Source organism: Lynx canadensis, chromosome D1 (assembly GCF_007474595.2).
Source record: "Lynx canadensis isolate LIC74 chromosome D1, mLynCan4.pri.v2, whole genome shotgun sequence".
Taxonomy (NCBI): Eukaryota; Metazoa; Chordata; class Mammalia; order Carnivora; family Felidae; genus Lynx; species Lynx canadensis.
Window position 1 is genome coordinate 25860890 of NC_044312.2, and position 27019 is coordinate 25887908.

The 27019-nt window shown below is 37.1% G+C and overlaps 1 protein-coding gene across 2 annotated transcripts in view; it reads right to left on the minus strand.

The window, feature by feature from the left end:
- ARHGAP32 (Rho GTPase activating protein 32) overlaps positions 1-27019 on the minus strand; it is a 179198-nt gene that overhangs the window by 62630 nt on the left and 89549 nt on the right. For both annotated transcript variants that reach the window (XM_032595033.1, XM_032595032.1), the window contains 3 exons: positions 26777-26899; positions 25104-25181; positions 12409-12490 (listed from right to left, as the gene is read on the minus strand). In XM_032595033.1, the coding sequence (XP_032450924.1) occupies positions 12409-12490; positions 25104-25181; positions 26777-26899 (283 nt within the window). The remainder of the gene's footprint in view (positions 1-12408; positions 12491-25103; positions 25182-26776; positions 26900-27019) is intronic.

Sequence of the window (27019 nt, forward strand, 5' to 3'; positions counted from 1 at the left end):
CTTTTACTTCTTTGTTTACCTTTTTCTCTCCTTCGCATCACACTTGAATACAAAACCCCAAAATGACAATATTTGTCTGCTGTGTTTGCTGTTTTGGTCCTAGTACTCAGTATGCACTTCATAAATTCTGATCAATGAATGAGTACTGGAAATGACCAAAAATGGGAACAGCTGCTTTACTTACGGAGAAGACTGATTAGGGGCCTACACCTAGCACCGGCTAATGGGCATACGGGAGGTCAGGAAACATTTTTGATTACTCTAGTAGAAATTGTTCATATTTTTAATTATCAATCAACTGTTTTAGAGCAAACATTATATATAAAGGATGCAAACTGGTATAAAATAAAATATCCACCAGTAACCAAAACAATTTAGGTGAGGAAAAAGACATAAAAAGTGAAGAATCAAATTCAAAATAAGATGGCTCATTACTATACACTATTTCCAAATGACGGATACAAATAATAGCTACTGACGGCTAAAATGGAGTCCCTTTTATTCAAGATATAGTCTTAGGATGAGGATCGTTGAGTCACCTGGGAGTTCATTGGAAATGCAGAGTCCCAGGTCCCACCCCAGACCCACTGAATCACAATCCACAGTTTTTAATACCACCTCTCAGGCACACTGAACGCACATGAACGTTTTCGAAGCAGTGGTCTAAAGAACCTTCATGAAGAACATAGTAAACATTTCAGCGAGGAGAAAGATCAGAGTCAGAGTAAGCTGAGTCAGAGTCAGGGTCAGGGTCAAAGTAAGTACTTTGGAAACCCAAAGTATACTACAAGGTAAAGAAACATGTTCCTGACACTAAAGTATAGATAAGGGAAACATTTGGTTACAAAGACAAGATAGTTCCAGTTATTTATGGAGCACCTCAAATTCTAGACTAAAGATTTTGTACATAATTCTGGAGCAGAGGGACATTACTGAAGTTTTCTGAAGCTAGGGATTATGAGATAAAAGTTGTATTCTAGGGGTGCCTGACTGACTCAGTCAGTAGAGCATGTGGCTCTTTTCTTTTTTAAGGTTATTTATTTATTTATGGGGGGGTAGGGGCAGAAAGAAAGGGAGACAGAGATTCTTCATGCTGTCAGCACTGAGCCCGACATGGAGCTTGATCCCAACCTGAGCCGATATCAAGAGTCAGACGCTTAACCAACCGAGCCACCCAGGCACCCTGAGTGTGGGACTCCTGATAACAGGGTTGTGATCTTGAGCCCCACGATGGGTGTAGACATTACTTACATAAAACTCTAAAAACAAGAAGTTATGGGGGCACCCGGGTGGCTCAGGCTCAGGTCATGATCTGGAGGATCGTGAGTTCAAGCCCCACATTGGGTTAACTGCTGTCAGCACAGAGCCCACTTCGGATCCTCTGTGCCCCTCTCTCTGCCCCTACCCCACCTGCGCTCTCTCAAAAATAAACATTAAAAAAAAAAAAGTTTGATTCTAGAAATTCATTTTAGCAGTATTAAGAGAGAGGAAATAATCACGTGTCCACTGTATGAACCTCCTGTGAGAGAGGTAAAGATGAATGAGACACGCTTACCCTTTGTGAGGAGACAGCACTTTGGGAGCAAGTGGCAGAGGTGCCGTCAGACTTGGCCAGGGGTAAACAGGAGATGGGGGTAGGGAGAGAGGGGTCAGCAAGCTCTCACAGAGGAAGCAGGTCATGGCCTGAAGCCTGAAACACAAGGAGGATTGCAAGTGGCCAAAATGGGGAGGAGGGCACTTCACACTCTGGGCACAATGGGAGCACTTTGAGTGCATGTATGTTCACAGCACATAGAAGCAATGCCCAGCAGAGTGCACTGGGAGAAAGACGAGACCAGGAGAGCAGAGGAGGAGGATGCCTACAAACGCTGTTACAGAACAGAGTGTGCAGTGAGGGTTTATATGTAGTGAGGAAAGACTGAAGGATACTGTTTGGGTTAATTAGTCATGAGAGAGGATGAAGGCTGACTGAAATTAGCCCATTAAGCAAGGTCCTAGAAGCACTTCCCTTCATCCTCCATTAAACCCATCTTTGCCCCAACTTCTGTTCTGTTAGTATAAGCCTTGTGAAAATCCAAATACGTTTTTATTCATGCCTATTGTAATAAAAGCTGAACATATTAAATAAATATTTGTTTTGAGAGAGAGAACAATAAACTTTATCTCTACTCAATGTTCTACAGTGGGACAAATTCTGGATTTTAAGTGAATCAACCACAAATGAGTTCATTTATGTCTTGGTACACCACACAGTGAGAGCTACATTAAGTATTGGCCATGGTTACCACCAGACATCAGAAAATTTCAGCAAATCCCAGTTGTGAACCCTCAGGCAAGCTGCTTAACCTCCCTGAGTTTCCTGGGCTCCATTTGTTAACACAAGGTGTGGCAGGATACAGGAATACACCCCCTACCCCCAAACCTCACAGGACTGCATCAAGAGTCAAATTCCAATTGACAGAAGGGAAATAAAAGTATCCATAAACTCTAAAGCACTTGACAGATATGTGCCATTATGAATCTTCTACCTGTTTTTCCCTAATGCAGAGTATGAAAATATTATCTTAATCTGTCACTTGCAATGTATTCAGAAAGAAACTTCCCAGGGCATTCTAGCATTTTGGTACAAATCTGTATCTTACATCAATGCCTTCCAGGGTGCTGATTTTAATATCCGATTCTTGAAGTACTGGACTCCAGAATATAAGGAAGCATATGTTCAATACAGTGCTGCACACAGGATAAAAACCTGTACCTACTTTACTTGATACAAAATGTCTGGTCAGTGACATGTTAAGGAAACATGGTTACAGAAGAGGAAAGTGCTACAAACTCGAAGAAAGAAAACAAACAATCCAGGAGCAAACAAACGAAAATAAAGGAAAAAACTCTAATTAGGCAAAGTTGCAAGTAAAACAAAGAAAGCAAGACACTAAAGGACCAATTCCCTAAAAGAAGAAAATAAAGAACTTTTTTTAATTTCAAAATTATGCTACAAATTCAGACTAATTTGTTACCTTATAAACTACTTCTTACCATAAGGATTTCATCAGTATTATATCTAATTACTAAGTTTTTTCTCGAAATGAAAGCCTCAGCTACTTTTATGTCTGCTAATCAAAAAATTCAGCTGTTGCCCCCCCCCCCCCAAAAAAAAGCCAAATATTTATAATGCAAACTCCATTCAAGTGGCATCCAAAGAGGCTCCTTTGGTCCCATCATGGTCCCGTGAAAACTACTATAATTCATTTGTCTTAGTGGTATACTGTGAGATGTTGGCATATAGATTTTACCAACAAATATTAATTTTGTATCTACATAAATCTAGTTTTTGACACTCGGGAATTTAAAAGACATAAGAGTGGATAAATATAAATCAATAAATACTACAGCTGACATTTATTAAGTATCCAAGGGCTTTAGATGCCTTATCCCTAATCTTCAAAGGGATGTTGCCTCACTTTTTTAAATAAGGGAATTAAAAGTCAGAGAAGCCAAATGTAAAATGTGGCACAGGGATTAAAACTTGAGGTTGGAAGCCTATGCTCTTATCCCTTCAACCGTGTTGTTTTCACATGTGTATATAAATTAAATATCTAAATTAAACCTACTGTCAGAAAATATCTATGTTATGGGGTGGTTGCATTAAGAAGGACCCTTGGAAATCACCTATTTGGAAAGGATGGAGTTAAGGAGAGATACAATCTATTTTTTTCATATTTTATAAAGTAATACTTTTTTATTATAAAGGGGTTGAATAATACAGAAGCAAACAGAGAAAAAAATTAAATTTCTTTTGCTGATGTCTACAATCTCATTCCCCTTTCTAGTTGGTATATATCCTTCCAGATCATTTTCTATGAATTTACAATGAGATTATTCTATGTTGTGATTTGCTTTTTCATTTAACAATCAATCACAGAAAACAATTCCATATGACTTTCTTTTTAAGGGCTGCAGAATATTTCACACACATAAATAGATAAGGAAGTATCTATTTTGAAACTGTGATTTCCAACATTTGAATATTAAAGCAATACTGCAAAGAATGTTTATCTGGATGGGAGATATATTTAAAGAATGAAAAGTGACCAATTCAAAAATGACAAAGGACTTGAACTGGCATTTCTCCAAAGAAGATATACAAATGGCCAATAAACACATGAAAAGATGTTCAACATCATTCCATTTCTGTATAATCACCACCTGGATCCACAGAACACTGCTAGCATTCCAGAATCCTCTCTCCTACCCATCCCAGTCACCTATCCCCTTCCTCCCATCCCAAGTTAACTGCTATTCTGAATTCTAACACCACAGAACCATCTTAAACTCTGTGATTCTGAACTCTCTCCTCATCTATGTGGAATTATACGGCGTATGTATGCATGTACGTATAGCACGCTTCTCTCACTCAACACTTATTTTTGTGAGATTCACCCATATCGTGGCAGACAGCCAGAACTCATTTCATTTTCACCGGTGTAGAAGAATCCGTTCAATGAATGTGCCTTTATTTATCCATCCCATTACGGATATACCTTTGGTTTTTCAAGTTTTTTGACAATTAGGACTAAGGTTGCTATGAACATTCTATATTTACCTAAGAGTGAACCTGCTGGACCCCAGGGTATGTGTCAACTTCAGTATGTAATACCAAACAATGATTGTCCCACATTATCTCCCATCAGCAGTGTGAGAGAATTCCTACTGATGTATATCCTTGCCAACCTTTGGTATTATTATTCTTAAATTTTAACCTCTGGTGGGTATGTATTAAAGAGTCAATGAGATTTCAGTTTGCATTTCCCTAAAGACTGATGACGTTTACCATTTTGTCATATGCTTATGAGCATTTTGGATATTTGTTGTAAAGTACCTATTCAAGTTTTCACTTAATTAAACAAATCATTTTATCGGTCCCTTTCTTACTGATTCTTTACACACTTTAGTTATGTGACCTTTGTCAAATATCTTTCTCATTTTGTGATTTGCTTTCTTCATTATCTTAATAGCATTTAAGATCAAGTTCTGATCTTTAACTAAATTTAATTATTAAGCTTTTCAGTTAAGATTACTGCTTTATGTTTATCCCGAGATCATGAAAATAGGTCATGAAGATACTCTCCTGTATTATCTTCTAAGAGTTTTATTGTTTTACCTTTCACATACAGATCTGTAATTCTCCCAGAAATGATTCTGTATACAGGGATAAATAGGAATTTTTTTTTTTAATTTTTTTTTCCAACGTTTATTTATTTTTAAGACAGAGAGAGAGCATGAACGGGGGAGGGGCAGAGAGAGAGGGAGACACAGAATCAGAAACAGGCTCCAGGCTCTGAGCCATCAGCCCAGAGCCTGACGCGGGGCTCGAACTCCCGGACCGCGAGATCGTGACCTGGCTGAAGTCGGACGCTTAACCGACTGCGCCACCCAGGCGCCCCGGGATAAATAGGAATTTTATACACTCATACACACACACAGACCCCTCAAGGTGACCTAGCACCATTTATTGAAATAACTGTCCTTTTGACATTGCTCTGCAAAAAAAGTATCTATGTATTCACAGGTTTGTTTCTGGACTCTATTCTGTTCCACTAATCTATTTGTCTGTCTACCCTTGAATTAATATCAGTACCTTAAGTGAAGTTTTAACAATAAATCTTGATATTTAAAATAGTAAGTTTCCCACTTTATTGTTCTTCAAAATTGTCCTCGGATTTAGGTCTCTGCATTTCCATAATTATTTTAGAATCAGTTTAGAACCAGTTGTCAATTTCCACAAAAATTCTAACTCAAAACTTGGGGCATTCATCAGTAACTCTGCCCTACTGGGCTCTGAGCTCCAATTTTTGTTCTCCTAGGACTACTGTGCCTTTCTCTACTCTATCAGTAGATACCCTAGGGGAATAAGGTCTCCATATACTGAAGTCTGTCTTCAGGATGTCCTTTTTCTGCTTAACCTCAGCTCAGTAATTGTTTACTGCCTTATTAACTCTCCAATGCTTCAAAGAGATATTTTTTTTTATTCCTGTCCAAATCTTCTGTTTTCAGAGCAAAGGCTTTATCTAAATTCCCTTGTCCTTCATTTTAAGAAGAAAATAAGCATTGCCCTGCTTTTCTCTTACCCTCTCTCCCTACTTTCCTTTCTCTCCCCTCTTCCTCCCCCAACCCTTTTTCTTTCTTTCTAGACAAAAAGGTGGATAACGGAAGAAATGAGGAATCCCACTATGGAAATTACAAAAAAGACAAAATGTTGATCCAAGAAATAAAATAAGGGGCACCTCGGTGGCTCAGTCAGTTAAGCGTCCGACTTCAGCTCAGGTCATGATCTCACAGTTTGTGAGTTTGAGCCCCGCGTTGGGCTCTGTGCTGACAGCTCAGAGCCTGGAGCCTGCTTCGGATTCTGTGCCTCCCTCTCTCTGCCCCTCCCCTGCTCGCACTCTATCTTTCTCAAAAATAAATAAACCTTAAAAAACGTTTTTTAAAAAAGAAATAAAATAAGAATTGAAGAATTTATCAGGTGGGCTTAAGAGAAGCCTACACAGAAGAATAACAGAACTTTAAGAGAGGTCAATAAAAGTAAACTGGAAAGAGAGGGTGTGCAAGACAGTATCAAAGAGTGTAACCAATCTGTAAAGGAAAAGAGGAAGATCAACGATTGCACAGAAGAAATACTGTAAAGATAATAGCTGAGAAAACTAAAAACTTGAAGAAAGATATCAATGAATAAATCCAACTGCTCCATAAGCTACAAGCAGGATAAACACACACAAAAAACTACGTATGCTTTCCCTTCTTCCCCCCACCTCAACCTCACCTTCTCCCATCAAACTGTAACTGTGATGATTCAACTGCCAATTTCTTGTGGACAAGCTTCTATCTTTCTTCCTCTTTTCCTTCCTCTTCTTTTCTACCTCCCTCTCCCACCTACTCCCTCCCCCACCACACCTTCTTTTTCTTAAGGCAACACGGATACTTGTTTTCTTGATCAGGACATGGTGACTCAATGATTTTATTTTTTACATACACAAATAATTGAACATATTGAGAACATTAAGAAGAACTCCGAAGGGAAAAATTTTCCTATTGCCCTTGTTGTGTAATAATATAGGGAGCTTTAAATTTCAGCCTCAAACTATAGCTGCATCTTTCAGATTTGGCATCTAACAGTAACAGATGGCAATGTTAAAAATAAATAGAACATTCAAGTTGTTTATACTGTAGGCAAAGACAGTTTTAAAGTGTGAAACAAGCCTGAGGCTAACAGAATTCACATCATCCTTTTCGAAATATATTAAGAATCCACATTTCCTTATGCCAATCCTGCAATGCTGCTCACAGAAGATAAAATACTAGCTTTTAAAGGTGTGCTGGCATTATAAGTCATCACCAATTTAGAATTAACATTGTCCTACAGGTCTATTAATAGACACTTGTTTTCCAGAACTATCAATACCTGATTAACTTGCTCAAGTTTTAAAGCTTCTGGAGCTTATCGCTATTAGAAATGTCACTTTCTCATTCAAAACATGAGAAAGTATTCAATTGACAAAATTGAATACCAATATTAAGCTAATTTTTAAAACTAAGTTTGCAGGATATCTCTGAGGCAAAATATCAAAGATGATATTTAATACCTAATAAGTTAAGTGTATACAGAAGAAATGCATATAAAAATAATGCATAAGAGACAACAATAAATTTGTGATGTTGAATTTAATAACTTCAAAATAATGATACAAAAAACCATGGTCATCTTAACAGATCGATAAAAAGTACTTGACAAAGCCAACATCCTTTCATGATAAAATCATTCAAGAAATTAAGAACTGAAGGGTGCTTCCCCAATCTGATAAAGGGCATCTATGAAAACCCAACAACTAACATCTTACTTAATGGTTAGTTAAGAAATGGATGTTTTCTCCTAAGGTCAGAAATAAGACAAGGATGGCCATAGTCTTGCCAGGGAAATTGGACAAGAAGAAGAAATAAAAAGCATCCAGATTGCAAAGGAAGAAGTAAAAATATATTCACAGATGATTTGATCTTGTATATAGAATATCCAAAGGAATCCACTAAAAAAAAAAACCTATTAGAATAAACATTTCAACAAGATTTCATGATTTCATGATTAATATACAAAATTAATTGTATTTCTATGCATTTGCAATGAAAAAGAAAATGAAGTCAAGAAAGTAATTCCATTTACAATAGCATCAAAAATAATAAAAATAAATTTAACAAAAAAATGCAAACGTACACTCTGAATACTACAAAACATTGAACAAAATTAAACAAGCTCTAAATAAATGGAAAAGCATCCCATGTTCATGAACTGAAAGACTTAATAAATACTGGTAAGAGGATAATACTTCCCAAATTGATATACAGATTTAATATAATCCCTATCAAAATCCAGCTGACTTCTTTGTAGAAACTGACAAGCTGATTCTAAAATTCATACGCAATTGCAAGGAACCCAGAAGAGCCAAGTCAATCCTGAGAAAGAATAAAGTATTAAGAGCAAAATTTGCCACAAAACAAACACATGCTGACAGCATGGAGCCTGCTTGGGATTCTCTCTCTCCCTCTCTCTCTGCCCCTACCCTGCTCATGCTATCTCTCCAACTTAAAAAAACAAAGAACAGACATATAGATCAGTGGAACAGAACTGAAAGTCTAAAAATAAACTTATATGTCCAAGGTCAATTTTCTGCAAGGGAGTCAAGACAATTCAATGGGGAAGGAGTAATCTTTTTTTCAAAAAATAGTGCTGAGACACCTAGATGTCCAATGGAGTTGAACCTTATACCAGACACAAAAAATTAACTCAAAGTTTACTAAAATCTAAGACCTAAAACCATAAACTTCTTAGGAGAAGATATATGAGTAAATCTTGACCTTGGGTTAGGCAAAGTCTTCCTACATAAGACATCAAAAGCATAAGGAACAAAAAAAGATAAACTGAACTTCATCAAAATTAAAAAAAATTTATACTTCCATGGACAGAATAAAGACAAGCAAAGACAACCCACACAATGTGAGAAAACATATGCAAATCATATTGTCTGATACAGCACTTGTATCTAGAATATACATAGAATACTTAAAGAATATATAAAGAATGTATATAAAGAATACTTGCCAATTAAAAAATGGGAAAAGGATCTGAATAGACATTTCTCCAAAAACATGCAAATGGCTAATAAGCACATAAAAAGATACTGAACATGATTAGTCATCAGGAAAATGAAATCAAACTCCCAAAGATACACCACTTTGTAACTACTACGATGGCAATAATCAAAAACACACTAACAAGGATATGGAACAACTGAAACTCTCATACACACTGCCAGGGTGTATTGTAAAAACTACTTTGTAAAGCAGTCTGGTAGTTCTTCAAAGGTTAAACATAGAGCTACCATATGACCCAGCAGTTTTACTCCTAGATATATACTTGAGAGGTGAATACATATATATCCACACAAAAACTTATACACTGATGTTCATAACTGCATTATACATAATAGTCAAAAATGGAAACAACTCAAAATGAGTGGATAAAATATGGCCTCTCCATACAATGGAATATTACTTTAGCCATAAAAAAGAATGAGATTCTGATACATGGATGAACCCTGAAAACACTGTGCTAAGTCAAAGAAGCTAATTACAAAAGACCACTATTGTATGATCATGAAAGGTCTGGAATAGGGAAATCTATAGAGAGAGAAAGTAGACTAATAGCTGCTTAGGGCTGGAGAAGAGGGATGGGGTTGAGGCACCTCTCTGCTAAAGGTTATGGGATTTTCTTTTAAGTTAATGACGCCATGTTTAAAAAAAAGAAAAAAAAAAAACCTATAGTCATCACAACCACAAATTAACATCTACTGAGCAAGTACCCACTGAGAAAGTTTTTTAGTAAGTTTACCCAAAGAAGGGGAATTTTTTTTTTCAACGTTTATTTATTTTTGGGACAGAGAGAGACAGAGCATGAACGGGGGAGGGGCAGAGAGAGAGGGAGACACAGAATCGGAAACAGGCTCCAGGCTCTGAGCCATCAGCCCAGAGCCTGACGCGGGGCTCGAACTCCCGGACCGCGAGATCGTGACCTGGCTGAAGTCGGACGCTTAACCGACTGCGCCACCCAGGCGCCCCATCAAAGAAGGGGAATTTAACAGAGGATAAAATGTCTTGAAAAGAGACTGAGAGGAGAAAGCAGGAAAAGATCTCTCTGACCTCAGCCGTAGCAATTTCTTACTTGACACATCCCCAAAGGCAAGGGAATTAAAAGCAAAAATGAACTACTGGGACCTTATGAAGATAAAAAGCTTCTGCACAGCAAAGGAAACAACCAACAAAACTAAAAGGCAACCAACGGAATGGGAAAAGATATTTACAAATGACATATCGGACAAAGGGCTAGTATCCAAAATCTATAAAGAGCTCACCAAACTCCACACCCAAAAAACAAATAACCCAGTGAAGAAATGGGCAGAAAACACGAATAGACACTTCTCTAAAGAAGACATCCAGATGGCCAACAGGCACATGAAAAGATGCTCAACATCGCTCCTCATCAGGGAAATACAAATTAAAACCACACTCAGATATCACCTCACGCCAGTCAGAGTGGCCAAAATGAACAAATCAGGAGACTATAGATGCTGGAGAGGATGTGGAGAAACGGGAACCCTCTTGCACTGTTGGTGGGAATGCAAATTGGTGCAGCCACTCTGGAAAACAGTGTGGAGGTTCCTCAGAAAATTAAAAATAGACCTACCCTATGACCCAGCAATAGCACTGCTAGGAATTTACCCAAGGGATACAGGAGTACTGATGCATAGGGGCACTTGTACCCCAATGTTTATAGCAGCACTCTCAACAATAGCCAAATTATGGAAAGAGCCTAAATGTCCATCAACTGATGAATGGATAAAGAAATTGTGGTTTATATACACAATGGAGTACTACGTGGCAATGAGAAAGAATGAAATATGGCCTTTTGTAGCAACGTGGATGGAACTGGAGAGTGTGATGCTAAGTGAAATAAGCCATACAGAGAAAGACAGATACCATATGTGTTCACTCTTATGTGGATCCTGAGAAACTTAACAGGAACCATGGCAGAGGGGAAGGAAAAAAAAAGAGGTTAGAGTGGGAGAGAGCCAAAGCATAAGAGACTCTTAAAAACTGAGAAGAAACTGAGGGCTGATGGGGGGTGGGAGGGAGGGGAGGGTGGGTGATGGGTATTGAGGAGGGCACCTTTTGGGATGAGCACTGGGGGTTGTATGGAAACCAATTTGACAATAAACTTCATATATTGAAAAAAAAGAAAAGAAAAGAAAAGAGACTGAGAATCCTGTCTCAAGTAGAACTGTAGAGAACACTATTTTGAAGTATTTTTCTCTACTAAACAGTAAAAGTAGTCTGCCTAAAAATTTAAAATTCCTATGAGAATTCTTAATTTCTGTGAAGAAACAAGCTTCAAAAGCATATTACCTTTACCTGAATACTATAAGCAAATATGATTTGATGTATGCTTGGGGGGCAGAGGTGGGGAAATACTAAATAAGCTTTTTCCCCCCTAATTTTTATATACAGGTCCTAACCCTAAAAGATACTTTAAGGAAAATATTACAAATAAATTCTGAGGCCCAGCAAATTTTTCTTTTTCTTTTACTGTGGGCAGAGTATGGAGAAGGGCAAAGAAAGGTGAAGGGAATATAATACAAGTAGGAGACGTAAATCTGATTACTTCCTCTTCCCTCCAAAATCTTTCAGTCTTTGTTTTTGTTTTCCTTTAAAAATTTTATATAACATTAAAAACTTCCAAGCTAAGTATTCTGTACAATCTACCTAGATTAAATCACCCCAATAAAAACAAGTTTCCATTTTGATTTTCACCCCCTGTAACACTGCTTTATTCATTAAATAATCCACATATTTATATAGCACTATAAATATACTATTAAGTAATGAGAAATGCTGTTTAAAATAGTTTTGATGTTCACAATCATTGATAAAATATACATTCCCTTCATTTATTAGTTTCCAGCTAATCACATCATTTGTGTGAGTTCTTTAAACCTGTTATTTTCATCATTGTGTTCATTCATAAGCTATATCCCTACTATATAATTATAAAAACAAATAATGACAAAGATTAATGGAACAAATAGTTCTTTGAAATTATCTAAAATATTGATGTATCTTTGTGAAATGATCAATAAAGAAATAAGAATATTTTAAAACTCAAAACCACCTAAAATTAAGAATGCATACATATCATGTCAATAAATGGCAACAGCAGCAAAACAAGCTGGGTGCTTGACTACAAGAGAAAACCTGTTTCTTTAAGCAGTTGATAAAATCATCACCCTGATGAAAAAGTGTACTCACCTGGTTTTGGCACTGAGTTGGTCACTGACTGGGGGACTTTCTGATTAATTAACTCCACGCAGTGTCCAGGAAAGAGACCCACCTAAGGAAGAAAAGCAGCAGAGAGAGGATTCTAAACCAGAGAGCAGACCAGTGTGTGAACAGTGCCAATTCAATTCCAGTAATATACTCCACAGTCCCTCCCAAAGGATTCTATTATTCCAAGACTCTAAATCACAGATGATACCAATTACACAAACAAATAATAAAACAATCTGTTGCTATGTGTGTACAGGGTTGTGTTTTATTCGTCCAAATATCTAAGTCTGCTTTTTTAGTTTTAGCTTTTAATTTACCAAACTTTTTTTTTACACCATTCAAATATGCAGTCTGAAACCAAGCTAAGCATGCAGTACCTATAACTTTTACCTCTTAATAACTTACTTTGCTGAAATTTCAACCTAGTTGTGTTGGTATCTCCACAGCCAACTTTTATATTTGTCTTCTCTATAATTAAAAAAAAATCAACACTAAACCACATTCAAATTTTTTTGTGAATTTTCTGCTCATTTCTCCCACAGGTTTCATGAAAAATGACAGGACTAAAATAAATTGGTGAAACAACACTCATTTCACATCCTGCTGTTGTGAAAGAGCTAGTAGTGTGTGAATACGTGGGAAAGCAAAAGAGAAGAAAACAACCAAACTCAGCAGCAGTGACAGACTCTGGCTTTGACAAACACACCACTTTGACCTAATCGCAGAACTGCTCATGGTGGTAGATACAGAATCCTAAGAAGCTATATTAGGAAAATACTGAGATCACCCACAGACCACCCAGATCACACAGAGATACTGGATAGCCAATAGAATAAATACAGAGACAAATAGCTTGGAAACAAAAGTAAAAAGAAGATCTTTGCCAATATTTATAGATGTTTCCTTAGATAGGAATATAATCAGGCTACCATGCAACAGATGTTAAAGCTGAACATGAAAACTACATCACTTTTACATCCCTCTGTTGACAGACTCGGGAAGAATGGAATGGTCTTCCAAGAGTTATGACTCATCATGAAGTTCTGAGCTGTATAATTTCCATCTGTATGGGATTATTTTCACATATGCATTTGCTGCATTCTTATTTCGATTTCTGGATCAATATTCCATGGTAGTTCTTAAGAGTATGAAGATGTAACCAGTTATCATGAGTTGAAAAGGGGTTTTTAACAAGTTATCAGTTTTGTTTAAAAGCTCTCTGATTTGGGGATTCTTAAAGTCCCTATGCATTGCCTTCCAAAACAATGCTTTGTTTGTTTTACTGGTGAAATTTCATACAATATTTTATTCAACTTCCTATTTAGCCAAACAAGTAGAAATTCTTCCAAGATCGATTAGAACCAGATAAGACTCACCTCGAAAAACCCTTCTCATTCTTTCTTACACAAATCCATTATGAGAGGTTAACAGTGCAGCCTCAAAGGTAAGAGTGCTTGGGTTCAATTCTAGGTCTGCTTACAAGATCAGGTTCGCAACCTAGCCTCTGTTTCAGTTTCTTCATCTAAACAATGTAATAGTACCTAGCTCCTAAGTGCTGTTATGAGAACTAAATGGATCAGCATAAGCAAAATGCATATAGTTAGCACCCATTAAATGTCAGTATCCAATATGTTGGTACCAGAAGACCTTGAAGGCTCCATCTCCTCCATTAAATGGATGACACATAATACTTACCACCTTCTGCACATACAGACTTAAGTTTGTTTCCTGCCTATGAAATATCATTCTTTCCATAAAATTAGAATTCATTTCAACTTATAAACATTTTCTGCAATTTTCTAGAGAGAAAAGACCAGGATCTAAATAAACTTGGCCCATCTACTTACTAGGCTCTGTGATCTGGAGCAAATTAGTTAACATGTTTCAGTTTCTTAATTTGTGAAAATGGGGATAACAGGAGTGCCTGGGTGACTCAGTCTGTTGAGTGTCCAACTTCAGCTTGGGTCATAATCTCAGGGTCGTGAGATCGAGCCCCACAGCAGGTTCCACACTAAGTGTGCAGACTGCTTAAGATTCTCTCTCTCTCTCTCTCTCTCTCTGTCCCACCCTCTCCCCTGCTCACACATGCTCTCTCTGCAACATAAAAAAAAAAAAAATTTATAAAAAACAGGATAATGTTAGCTACCACAATAATTTGTATGAAAGCACCTAGCCGAGTTTCTAAACATGAATATCTTTCAGCAAATAAAAACTAGTTTTTTGTCACTTCCTAACAAAAACTGAACAAAGTTTAATGAACTTCTTTGGGGAACTATATAATATATATCAGTTACATTCGTACCTTTTAAATTTGTCTCCATGCATTAGCTTTAAATATATGAGTGAGCATGCTACTGTGTGCTATGTAAAGGTCCATGGTATGTTCCTTTACTGCCTATCTCCAATCCCTGCTCACTTGTCTCCCTTTAAAATAAAGTATATTACCATCAGCTAAATTATATATTCAGTGCCCACACTCCTTGCATGCAGGTGTAGCCACAGCACGTGTAAATACAGCTCTATTACCACTATTCTGTTTCCTTCCTCCTGTTTTGAATCCAGGTATCAAGATTGGATCTGTAGTGGCCATCATTTGACCTTAAAAGAAAAGCCAAGAGAATCTTAGAGATTTCTGCTTAGCATCAGTTAGCTGCTAACTCAACAGCCATCAGTCACTTTTTCTGTTCACTTTTCTGTTTCTTGAAACCAAAAGCATTCCTAGTTAATAAGTCTTTTAATTAGAAGAGTTGACTCTATAAATTTGTGAAAGGCAAATAGATTCTATTTTCCTATTATAAAATTTCCATCATAAAAAATGAAGTTGTGTTCTACTGAAAATATACACAATAATGTAACCTTAAGAAAGAACGTAAGTAAAACTAAAAATATACTTAATGAACATTTACTTTTCTGATTCATACTGAAACTAATATTTTACCAAATATCAACAATTCTGGCAAACTCAAAATGTCAAATGTTAAAAGTGACTGGAACTGTGATAATATGATTTATGTATGAACTATGTCATCCTGTGTCATAGATTATTCTTTCTGCAGCAGTGACAATTTCTAAAGCTCTAATTTATAGGACTGAGATGGGTGAGGAAAATTGGGTATATTGGGAGGGGCCAAGATGAGTTTCAACTCCAGGAATAAGAAGGAAGAGAGAGAAAAGACCAATCTATCTAGAGATAGTCCCCCCACTTTATCCACAGTTTTGCTTTGTTTCAGTTACCCGCAGTAAACCATGGTCTGGAAGCAGATGATTCTCCTTCTCACGACGTCACAATGCCTACGTAATTCACGTCACTTCATCTCATCACATAGGCATTTATCATCTCACATCATCACAAGGAGAAGGAGTACAGTACAATAAGATATTTGGAGAGCGAGACAGACCACATTCGCATAACTTTTAGTATATTTTTAGAACTGTTTTATTATTTTTGTCAATCTCTTACTGTGCCTAATTTACAAATTAAACTTTGCCATAGATACATATATATGTATAGGAAAAACCTAGTATTTACAGGGTTCAGTACTATCCATAGTTTCAGGCATTCTCTGGGGGAAAAGGGAGGACTACTGTATATCCCAAAGTGTGCTGATAAAGTTAAACAACTGGCTCTCCAAGAGGAAGGATCTTGATTTATAGTGTTTGCCAGAGTCCATGGCTGGTGTCAAGACCCGGTGGGTGTCAAGCTACCAAACAAGACGCAACCGAACGCAATTGCAAAGAGATGCACAGTAGCCTGTTAGGTCGTATTTATACCACACAGAACACTAGGCAGAAATACCCTCAAGAGCATAGGTAACAGTAAAATATAGTGAAATAATTACAAATAAAGTTTTAAGTATTTATTACCTTTGTTGTTTTTTTTTTTTAATTTTTTTTTCAACGTTTATTTATTTTTGGGACAGAGAGAGACAGAGCATGAACGGGGGAGGGGCAGAGAGAGAGGGAGACACAGAATCGGAAACAGGCTCCAGGCTCCGAGCCATCAGCCCAGAGCCTGATGCAGGGCTCGAACCCACGGACCACGAGATCGTGACCTGGCTGAAGTCGGACGCTTAACCGACTGCGCCACCCAGGCGCCCCATAGGCTTTAATTTTTAAAAGCAGCTGTGTTTCACAGTTGTACCACCAAATTCCTAAAAATTTCATGACTTGCTCTGGCTCACCACTAATCTATACCTACACACTGGGTCCTGTGCCTGTCGTAACCCTAATAGCTCCTGGGAATAGGTTTCAGGCAGCTTGACCAATATATGGCTTCCTCTCCAACTGCAAGTGAATAAGGAAAGACCTAAATGCAACAGACTGCAATCTGAATCTTCTGACCTTCTTCTACATTGAGGATGGGCTCACACAGTAAAGGAAATAGGTTTGGTGACAAAAGTCAATGTATTGAAAAAAACATTCTGGTACAACTTAGAGGGAATGTTGGATAAGAAACTACTGTCTTAAAATAAGGCTGGAGCTTTGGTAACAGTGAGAATAGAATGAAATCACTGCTTACCAATGGAGCCTAATCCTACCTATAGTCTCTCTGAGGCAACTAATCAAAATCTAACAGGAATTTCAACACAACAGTGTGCTTATCACTGATTTTTTTTTTAAAAAAATCCTATTCTAATGGTTGATTTATGTAATTAATGGCTAGTGAAAGTTTAGGACTTAGCGTAACAAAATATTTTTTTGTATTAAACATAGTGAATGAAGTCATGCTCTTACTTCCAGAGATATACCACAGATTTTTCATCAATGTAACTATGTGGCCTCAGAGAGTTTCTAATTTTTCATTTTCAGACTACAACTTCCTATCTTCCCAGGTCTCTAGTGTTCATATATTCCATGACAAGAGAAGTTCAAATTCAGAGATACTGCACCCCTTTCCTCCCTATATTTCCCCACTAGGGTACCATCTCCCCTTACAATCATTTGTTTTTACTACTCAGTATGAATCTGTGATTGATCATTTGAACTTTAAAATATATCAGTATTTGGGGCGCCTGGGTGGCTCAGTCGGTTGAGCATCTGACTTCAGCTCAGGTCATGGTCTCACAGCTCTGTGAGTTCGAGCCCCACATTGGGCTCTATGCTGACGGCTCAGAGCCTGGAGCCTGCTTCGGATTCTGTGCCTCCCTCTCTCTCTGACCCTTCCCCGCTCACACTCTCTCTCTCTCTCTCTCTCTCTCTCTCTCAAAAATAAATAAAATCATTTAAAAAGTTTATTTAAAAATTTAATAAATAAAAAGTATACCTTTATTTCTTTTATATGTGAAAAATACTGACTTCTTTGAAATTGTTTGTAGGTATTGTTTGTATATTTCATTTCAGAAATCACATGGAAGGATTTTAGAAAATATTTATTATAATGAGGGGGTGTAAGTTTGAGGAGTTTAAGAACTACTGCTCTAAACCATTTTGTTAATAATTTCCATGAAACTGAACGTTTAAATATCATTTGGTAGGACATATTCTGATGCTATAAATTATCAAAAGGCTATGAAGAAGCAAATTTATGGTATCAATGGCAGTTGCACTAATAATAAAAATAAAAATAGGAACAATACAGAAGATAATTTAAGAAAATTTACATATTTTTATGATCCAAGGGGGAAAAATGCAAAATTGGAACTCACCAAGCTTGTGAACTGGTCCTGGCTATACCATTATGTACTATCTTGGTGAATCAGAATCAGCACAATTTATCTAAATCTTTTGTCTCTAGATTTCTGTAATTTTTAAATGACAGGTTAGGACGAGACGACCCACTATCATTTTTTCTACAAGGAGACAAGTAGAAGCCACTACCAGTTCGTTAAATTACTATTGTGATCTATTCATTGCCCAGAATACCTAGGATTTGATCTAAGCTCGGATATGAAACAGCAGAATAACAATGGGCAAGTTGTTTAAACCCACATGCTTTAGTTCTGTCATCAGCAAGAGATGATAATAGTACCTTCTTCACAAAGTTATAAGAACTAGAGATTAATGGAAAGCACTTAGTACAGCACATTTAAGAAGTACTTTATTTGTAGTATAATATATTCCCTCTTTACTTGAAATTATTTAACATTACCAATGAAAATTTATAGTATATGATTTCCTGAAACTTAACTACAGAGGAAATGTTGTGCCTCATTTAATAGCGAGTAATGAAAAGGCGTAGCTTTGGATGCCATATATAAATAATATGATCTTTTTGTAAAGGAACAGGTAAACTTTGCCCCTCTGTTAAACTAGTATGGGGGACAATGTTCCCAAATATCTTCCTTTAGAATAAAGAATACTTTTTTGAAACAAGTTACCTAGAACCATATTAAACTCCTGAGCTAAAGGACCTTTTTATTGTCCATGAATTGCTTCTCTGATATTTGTACACAAAAACACTAACATGACATTTGGGGTAACTATGAAAAATAAAACAGCTGATCCTTTACCATGTTGTAGAGAGCTAAGAGAACGCAAGCTGTATAAAATTCTGTCTATCTCTAAGTGGTATTCTATCCATTAGGTTAACTATGTCCCAAATGTGTTTTAAGGAAGATTTCCTGGGGGGTAAAGAGAGTATTTGCTAAACTGTGTTTAATTTCTTCTTTTATCTGTGCATAGGATAAACAATGGGAGGCCACTTGGTGATTCTCACATTTTGTGCTGAATAACTATCAGAAGAACTTGGTAAAATTCAGATTCCTGTCCCCATTCCCCAAGATTCTGATTGGTAATACCTCACTTTAACATGTTTCTCAAGTCATTCTGATGCTAGCTACTCCCAGATAAAACTCTGAGAAACTGCCTAAACAAATACTTCTCAAAGATATTGACATTTTGTATTTGTGTTACGTCTTTTACCTAAGAAAAAAGGCTCCCCAGATACCTCACCTCTTATTTCCAACAAAACTCCACAGCCAGGCACAAAAGCTGATGCCATTTAGTTTTTAAAATAAGGGAAAAAAATAGTTGTGTTGGGTTTTTTTTTTTTTTTTTGCTTTTGTTTAAGTACATTCTATGATGAAACACTTCAGAAAACAAAGGTAAAAGATGATACACTTTAGGAAACAAAGTAAAAACAGATTTCAGAATTTCTATAGTTAATATAATTTCACACTTCCTACTCTGAGAAGTTTAAGAAAAGAAACAGAGTCACGGTATAATTTAAACACATGGGTGAACTAATCCTTCTGTTCCCACAGCTAAATTATGGTCTAAAACAATACATGGACCAGAACTTGGAAAAATGCTCAACTTTATCAACCACTGGCTGAGTAGCAGTTTACCTACTACCTACAGCACACAGTGAGCACTGTTTCTGGGCAACACCTGAACCAGAATCACATAGATAAAAATGGTCTATGGTCTTACGCCTCATCCCACCATCACTGAAACAGAATTTTTGGGCTTTGGTCCTGGGACTTTATATTTTACCAAGTTCCCCCGGTGATTTTCAAATATACTAAGGTTTGAAAATCAGTGGTGAAGGAAAAGAAGCAATTACTGGTAATAGAAGAATGAAGATAGCAGCGTAACACCCTTAAGTATATTAATAAATCCTATAACTTGGACTTTATTTGCAAATTATGACAACAATTTAATACCACTATGCACCTATTAAAATGGCTAAAATCCAAAAAAACCTGAGAACCATCAAATGTTAGTGAGAATGCTGAGAACAGCATCACTTGTTGGTAGGAATGCAGAACGGGACAACCACTTTGAAAGACAGTTGGTGGCTTCTTACAGAGCTAAACACATGCTTACCATATGATCCAGCAACTGCACTCCTTCATATTTACCCAAAGGAGCTGAGGTCTTATATCCACACAAAAACCTGCACGTGGATGTTTATAGCAGCTTTATTAATAACTGCCAAAAACTGGAAACGGCCAAGATGTCCTGTAATAATTGAACGGAAAAATAAACTCTGGCACATCCATAACAATGAATATTAGTGACAGAAAAGGAATTCTCGAACCACGGAAACACACAGAAGAACTTTAAAGGCACACTGCAAAGTGAGAGAAGCCAGTCTGACTACATACTGTATGACTCCAACTGTATGATATTTTGAAAAAGCCAAAACTGTGGAGACAGTAAATGATCAGTAGTTCTCAGGGGTTATGAGGAGAGAAGGATAAAAAGGTAGAGCACAAGGGTTAGGGCAGTGAAACTACTCTGTATGAAGCTGTAATGTTCATACATGTAATTAGGCATTCACTAAAACGCACAGAACTATACATCACAAAGAGTGAACCTTAGTGTAAACAATGGGCTACGGTTAATAATAATGTACGAAATTTGATTTATTAATTATAATAAAAAAGCAAGCCCCCAAATTATTTTAATCATTGTGGGGCAGGATGTGAAACTGACATTCTGTATTATATATATCCAAATATTCTGTATCCATGTGATTCTGGCCCAGGATCTAATGATCCTCAGACAACTCTTTTAGAAACAGTACTTATTCTATGCTATCTGTAATCTTTGCAAATCAGCTGGTGGTCGGCAAAGATCAGCATTTTGCCAATGCTACACAATGAATTTGTAAAGCAAGACGTTAATAATAGGAGAAGCTGTGTACATGTCTGTGTGGGGGTGGTGGAAGGGATTATATGAAACTCTATACTACCTGCTCAATTATTCTGTAAATCTGTACTAAAAATGAGGTCTAATTATTCTCTTAATAATAAAGTCACAACCCAGCAATGCATAGCATCAGTTCACAGCAATACACAGGAAAGGCTTCAATACTGATGCCTGTACCTTGTCATGCCTTGAGAGCTGGCCAGAAAGGAGACAACAAACACACGTGACTGTAACAAAAGAAAAGCAGAATCCATGTAACAAGGCATGAACACTTCAAGTTGAGCAGACATGCAAGTGGAGATGCACAGGGCCTGCATACTGACAGCACACTTCCAGAAAGCTTTCCAGCAGTGCTCAGAGCATGATACTACAGAGTTGGCATCCATCCTGGGAAGCAGTGGCCCACATCCTTGTTCCCCTTTACTGTCTCTTCTGGGAACAGTCATCTCTAAATGGCCTTGATCCCCAGGAAAACTACTAGAACCCACCTCAAGGGCAAGCTCAGCCCCTACACATTATTAGTGCAGGCTTCCTGCCTTGGTGGCTCCTCCCCGCATGGTCCACTGACAAAGCCCAGCTTACAATGTCCATCTGTATGTCCAGGATCAGTCAAGTTAGCTAACTGAGGTGCTGGCCGTTTCAGTCTGATCTGTCTGCCCCGCTGGACATCCCACCCTCAGAAGAAACACACAAGACTCTGCATTCCAAAGTCACATTGTCCAGGAAAACTTCCTAGAACTCCCAGGGAATCTTGCTGGGCTCTGGACCTACCATGGATCTAAGAGACCCTGAGGGGAGCACTGAGGTCATACCAGACATGCTCCCTGGGGCATAAGGCCCCAGGGTGCCTGACTTAAGCTAAGTTTAAGGGTGCCCCTTAAACTAACGAGGGCAGCTCCATTGTTGCCTTTTCTCACACTCAGGTGTAAGACTCTAATTAACAATTCCATGGAGTTAAAATATATACATGTAGAGCGCCTGGGTGGCTCAGTGGTTAAGCGTCCGACTCTTAGGTTTCGGCTCAGGTCATGATCTTACAGTTCATGAGTTCAAGCCCTGCATTGGGCTCTGCGCTGAAAGTGCAGGAGCCTGCTTGGGATTTCTCTCTCCCTCTCTCTCTGCCCCTCCCCAGCTTGCTCTCTTTCTCGCTCAAAATAAATTAAAAAATAAACAAACATAAAATACATACATGGGAAAACCAATTGGCTAAGCCATTATTCCGGTTCTTTCAAACTTAAAAATCAGCAATCTCATCTATAATTATCATATTCATGGAATAAATTCTAATTATCTTCCTCTCTCAACGAAATATTTGAGTAAGGAAGGGCATATGTTTGCCATTTAAAAATACCTAACAAGGGTAGAGAACATCACAAATAGCTTGAAGAGGAGTTTTTTCCTAGATAAAATATATTAATCATCACATAAAAACAACACATGGTAACAGAAATGTTTCCACCAGTAAAACCTATATGCTTTACAGTCCTTAGTTGGTTCATCTTTACAGCATTTTTTGCTGGCTGGGAAGGAAAGATGTTCTTTTTCATAGGGCTGAAAACTGAGGTGGATGAAGTTAATAATGAGACTTAAATGCAGAAATCCTACTTAGTGCTCCTCAGGCAATGGGATGGGGCAGATGTGAATTTGAGACCCTACTCCATCGCTTACAATTAGGTATCTTGGCTGTTTATTAAGCCTCTCATATTGTTTCCCCTCCATAAAAGGAGTTAATAGCTTTGTGAAGATTAAAGAAAATATTGTGTATAAAGTGCCCAGCAATACTTTGCACATAATAGATGCTCAATACATGCCTCCCCATTCAACTTCCCCCTGCAATAAGCCATGAGGCATTCTTACAAATGGACGAGTGTTTAGGAACAGCAAAGAAGAGTGGATTGTGTGGATTATTTCCTTACAGTACTGGGCTCATTTTATAAATGAAGTTTTGACAGTGACATTTAAAAACCAGTCCAGGTTTTATAGGTGACCCCCCACAATGCCCACAATCAACTCCCCTTTTCAAATGCATATCCTAACATGATCTAAACAGAAATGACTGCCCTTCCAAGACTAATTAGGATGAAAAAAATTTTCAGTACTATATAAAAAAACTTTCACTATCATTTACAAATAAACCCTTTAAGTTTAAAAATCTGTTTTTATTTTAAATAATTTGGCAATAAGCTAATTTTAACAATTGTTAATTTATATACTAATTTTTAAATGAATAATCTGTTTAGGCTAGAAATTAATTTATGTGACTCTAAATAAAAGAGTTAGGAAGAGGGTGCCTGGGTGGCTAAGTCAGTGTCCGACTCATGATTTCAGTTCAGGTCATGATCTCACAGTTCGTAAGTTACAGCCCAATGTCGGGCTCTGTGCTGACAGTGAGGAGCCTGCTTGGGATTTTCTCTTTCCCTCTCTCTCTACCCCTTCCCCTACTCATGCTCTCTCTCTCCCTCTCTCTCAAAAAATAAATAAACATTTATTTTTTAAAGTTAGGAATCTATACCTAGCACAAAGTCAGATCTCAATAAATATGTCACATGAAAGAAGGAGAAACCTGCTACCATTTTTACAATAATAGAATTAAAATGTTGAGAAGGACTAGAAGGATTATAAGTGGAACTTTCTAATTAAGAATAAACTAAAGTACAAAGAAAGCAAATGACTTGTCTAAGATTATAAGAAAGGTAGCCATACCAAGAAAACAATATAACTGCCATTTAAAATCCAAATTTATTTTTTTATCATCTTTTAGAGCCTAATGTTTATATATAGCTCATTTCCATGAACATGAAAAATTGACCCCTCAATAGAAAAAAGGATACCCCAGTCTTTTAGTTTTATATTTAATCAAAAGCAACAATTGTGCATAGCAATTAAGATAAATGACCCCAATTATTTTGTGATATAATATGGATATGATTTTTCTAGTCTTAATCATCAAATTAAATTGCCATGGATACTTTTATAATAAAGGAACCAATAAAATTAAATTTGTAAAAAAAAACAATTAAAACTTAAAAATCAATATTTTTTGAGTGAAAAGTATGCATCGGGTCTGTTCTATGTACTTTACAAATTTTATCCTCACACCTTTAACCTTTACTATAATCTTATGAAACAAAAAATAGTCCTACTATCCCCATTTTACACAGTTCACGAGCTGGAGTCCTGAATCAGGCTCTGCCCTAACAGCCTGCTTGGGATTCTCTCTTTCTCCCTCTCTCTCTGCTCCTCCCCTGCTTGGGCTCTCTCTCTCTTAAAATAAGAATAAATAAACCAAAAAAAAAAAAAAAAAAAAAAGTGTGAGGGGTGCCTGGGTGGCTTAGTAGGTTAAGTGTCCGACTTTGGCTCAGGTCATGATCTCACGAAGGTTTGAGACCCTGTGCTGACAACTCAGAGCCTGGAGCCTGCTTCAGATTCTGTGTCTCCCTCGCTCTCTGCCCCTCCCCCACTTGTGCTCTGTCTCTCTATATCTCTCAAAAATAAAGGTTAAAAAAATTTTTTTTAAATACATGTGAATCCTGATTCCAAATCAATATTAAAAGCAAGGCAGAGTCGGGGGGGGGGTGCCTGGGTGACTCAGTTGGTTAAGCCAGACATCTGACTTCAGCTCAAGTCATGATCTCACGGTTTGTGAGTTCAAGCTCCACGTCGGGCTCTGTGCTGACAGCTCAGAGCCTGGAGCCTACTTTGGATTCTGTGTCTCCCTCTCTGTCTGCCCCTCCCCTGCTCACACACTCTCTCTCTCTCAAAAACAAATAAACATTAAAAAAATTTTTTTTTAAAGCAAGGCAGAATCACAGGCCTGATAATCTAAAAGTGGTACTCAGACCTGTGATTCTGTTCCTACTATGTTCCTACTGTTTCCATTTAAAGAAGAAGGAGATAAAACAACCACAAGAGTAACTAGAAAAGGAAATCCAAGTCTAATATCATCTATATTTTTCTACCTCCGCTGACAAGGTCCACTGCCAGTACATGCTGCAAAGAGAAATAAATATTACTAAAGAATAAAGAAAAACTGTTTTGTTTTGTTTTGTTTTTTACTCCTTCACCCCTTATTTGTTGCCTACCTGAAATCCATGCTTGCCTCTCCACCATGTGCTTAACACTTTCGGGGGCATGTCAATAACAGAAACAATGTCTCCCACCTACAAGAAAAAATTTTAAGTGAAATATTTTTAGTCAAATTTTAAACCCATTATTATGTCCAGAATTTAAATGTGAACCATAACAAAAAGTTAAGTTCCACTCTCATTCTGTGGCTAATTATTTCTGGAAAAATGTAACACTTACTTCTGTAAAGAATTTAATAATCTTAATCATCGGTAAAGAAGAGGTCTAAAAAAGGTAAGTGGTTAACCTACGTGTAGTAACTTCAGAAAGTCAGACTTACAGTATAGGATTTTTGAATGTCAGGTTTCACACTATCACCACCACTTCCGTTAAAATAGTCACTACTGTTACTAAAAGTAAAAGTGATCAGATCACCTACAAGGGATAGTTTAAAATACTCATACTTAGAACCACCATAACTTTTATTCATAGACATTTAGTGAGCATTGACCATGTGTCATGTACTGTGCTGAGTACATATCTTATTAAATCATATATCAAAGGCCTAAGATATCTACAATTATTTGGTTATTCTTAGTAAGTATAAAATTTGACAAACTAGTGAGTTTATACAAACTTTTACAAAATTATAAATATAAAATCATAATAATAGTTCTTAATAATATATTTAATGGAAATCACATTCTTCAATCAAAATAAGTGGTGATCTCTGCAACAAAACATAGTTAAGTGCTTCACAGCAATATTACTGTGGTATACATATTGCTTTTAAGAATTTTTCTTTGTAGGGGTGCCTGGGTGGCTCAGTCAGTGAAGCGTCCAACTTCAGCTCAGGTCATGATCTCACAGTCCATGAATTCGAGCCCCATGTCGGGCTCTGTGCTTACAGCTCAGAGCCTGGAGCCTGTTTCAGATTCTGTGTCTCCCTCTCTCTCTGACCCTCTCCCACTCATACTCTGTCTCTGTCTCAAAAATAAATAAAAAAAAAAACATTAAAAATTTTTTTAAATAAAAAAGAATTTTTCTTTGTATATTTACAACTAATTTTCACATCATGAAAGAATCAACTTCACAAAGCTGTATTTGCTCACAGGCATGGCATCTTTTAAGACATACATTCCTCTGTGTATGGAACCTAAACATCTATACTGTGTTTCTTAAACTGAATAACTCTAAGCAGTTTTTTGTCTCTCATCATCCAGTATTAGAGGAAGAAACTTAATTCCCCTCCTTTTGCATCTGATTGAAAGCAATGTTCATTTCACATTTCATCTGTTCTTTACCTCAATCTTTGAACAAACAATGAGAAGGTATCACTGGGTATCATATTTAGGTACTAAAAACACAAAACAAAAAGATTGAGACCTGGCTTTCAAGAAGGTCATGGAGACAAACAGGAGAACAATTATGACTGAGTGTAATAAATGAAAGGTCAGATATAAGCCATGAGAACAGTTCAGAATAACATTCAATCCAGGCTCTTTGGGGATAGGTATTTGCATGGAGTAGGAAGAAGATCAAGGATGACTTCCTAGAAGAAATGGGAGACATTTAAGCTGAATTTTCAAGGATGAGTAGAGTCATTAAATAAAAACAGATGGCATCCTAGGCTGAAAGACAATAGAGTATGGGGAAAGGGCCTGAGCTGACAGAGTCTTTAGTCATTTACCTCTAAAGTCAATTCATCAGGGGCCCGAGCAGTGTACCTCTTGATAACGTGGGCAGCACCAACAGCAGGAGTGTTAATGGATGATTCCTCATGAACTAGAAGATGATTTCCCTTATTATCAATCTACGACAAAGAAAATGAACTATGAGATAAAGACAGGGGACTTGTAAAAGTTTCTCTATCTATAAAAGTGTTCAATTTGATTTAGAGAAACCATAACCCAAAGAATCTTAAAAAAAAAAC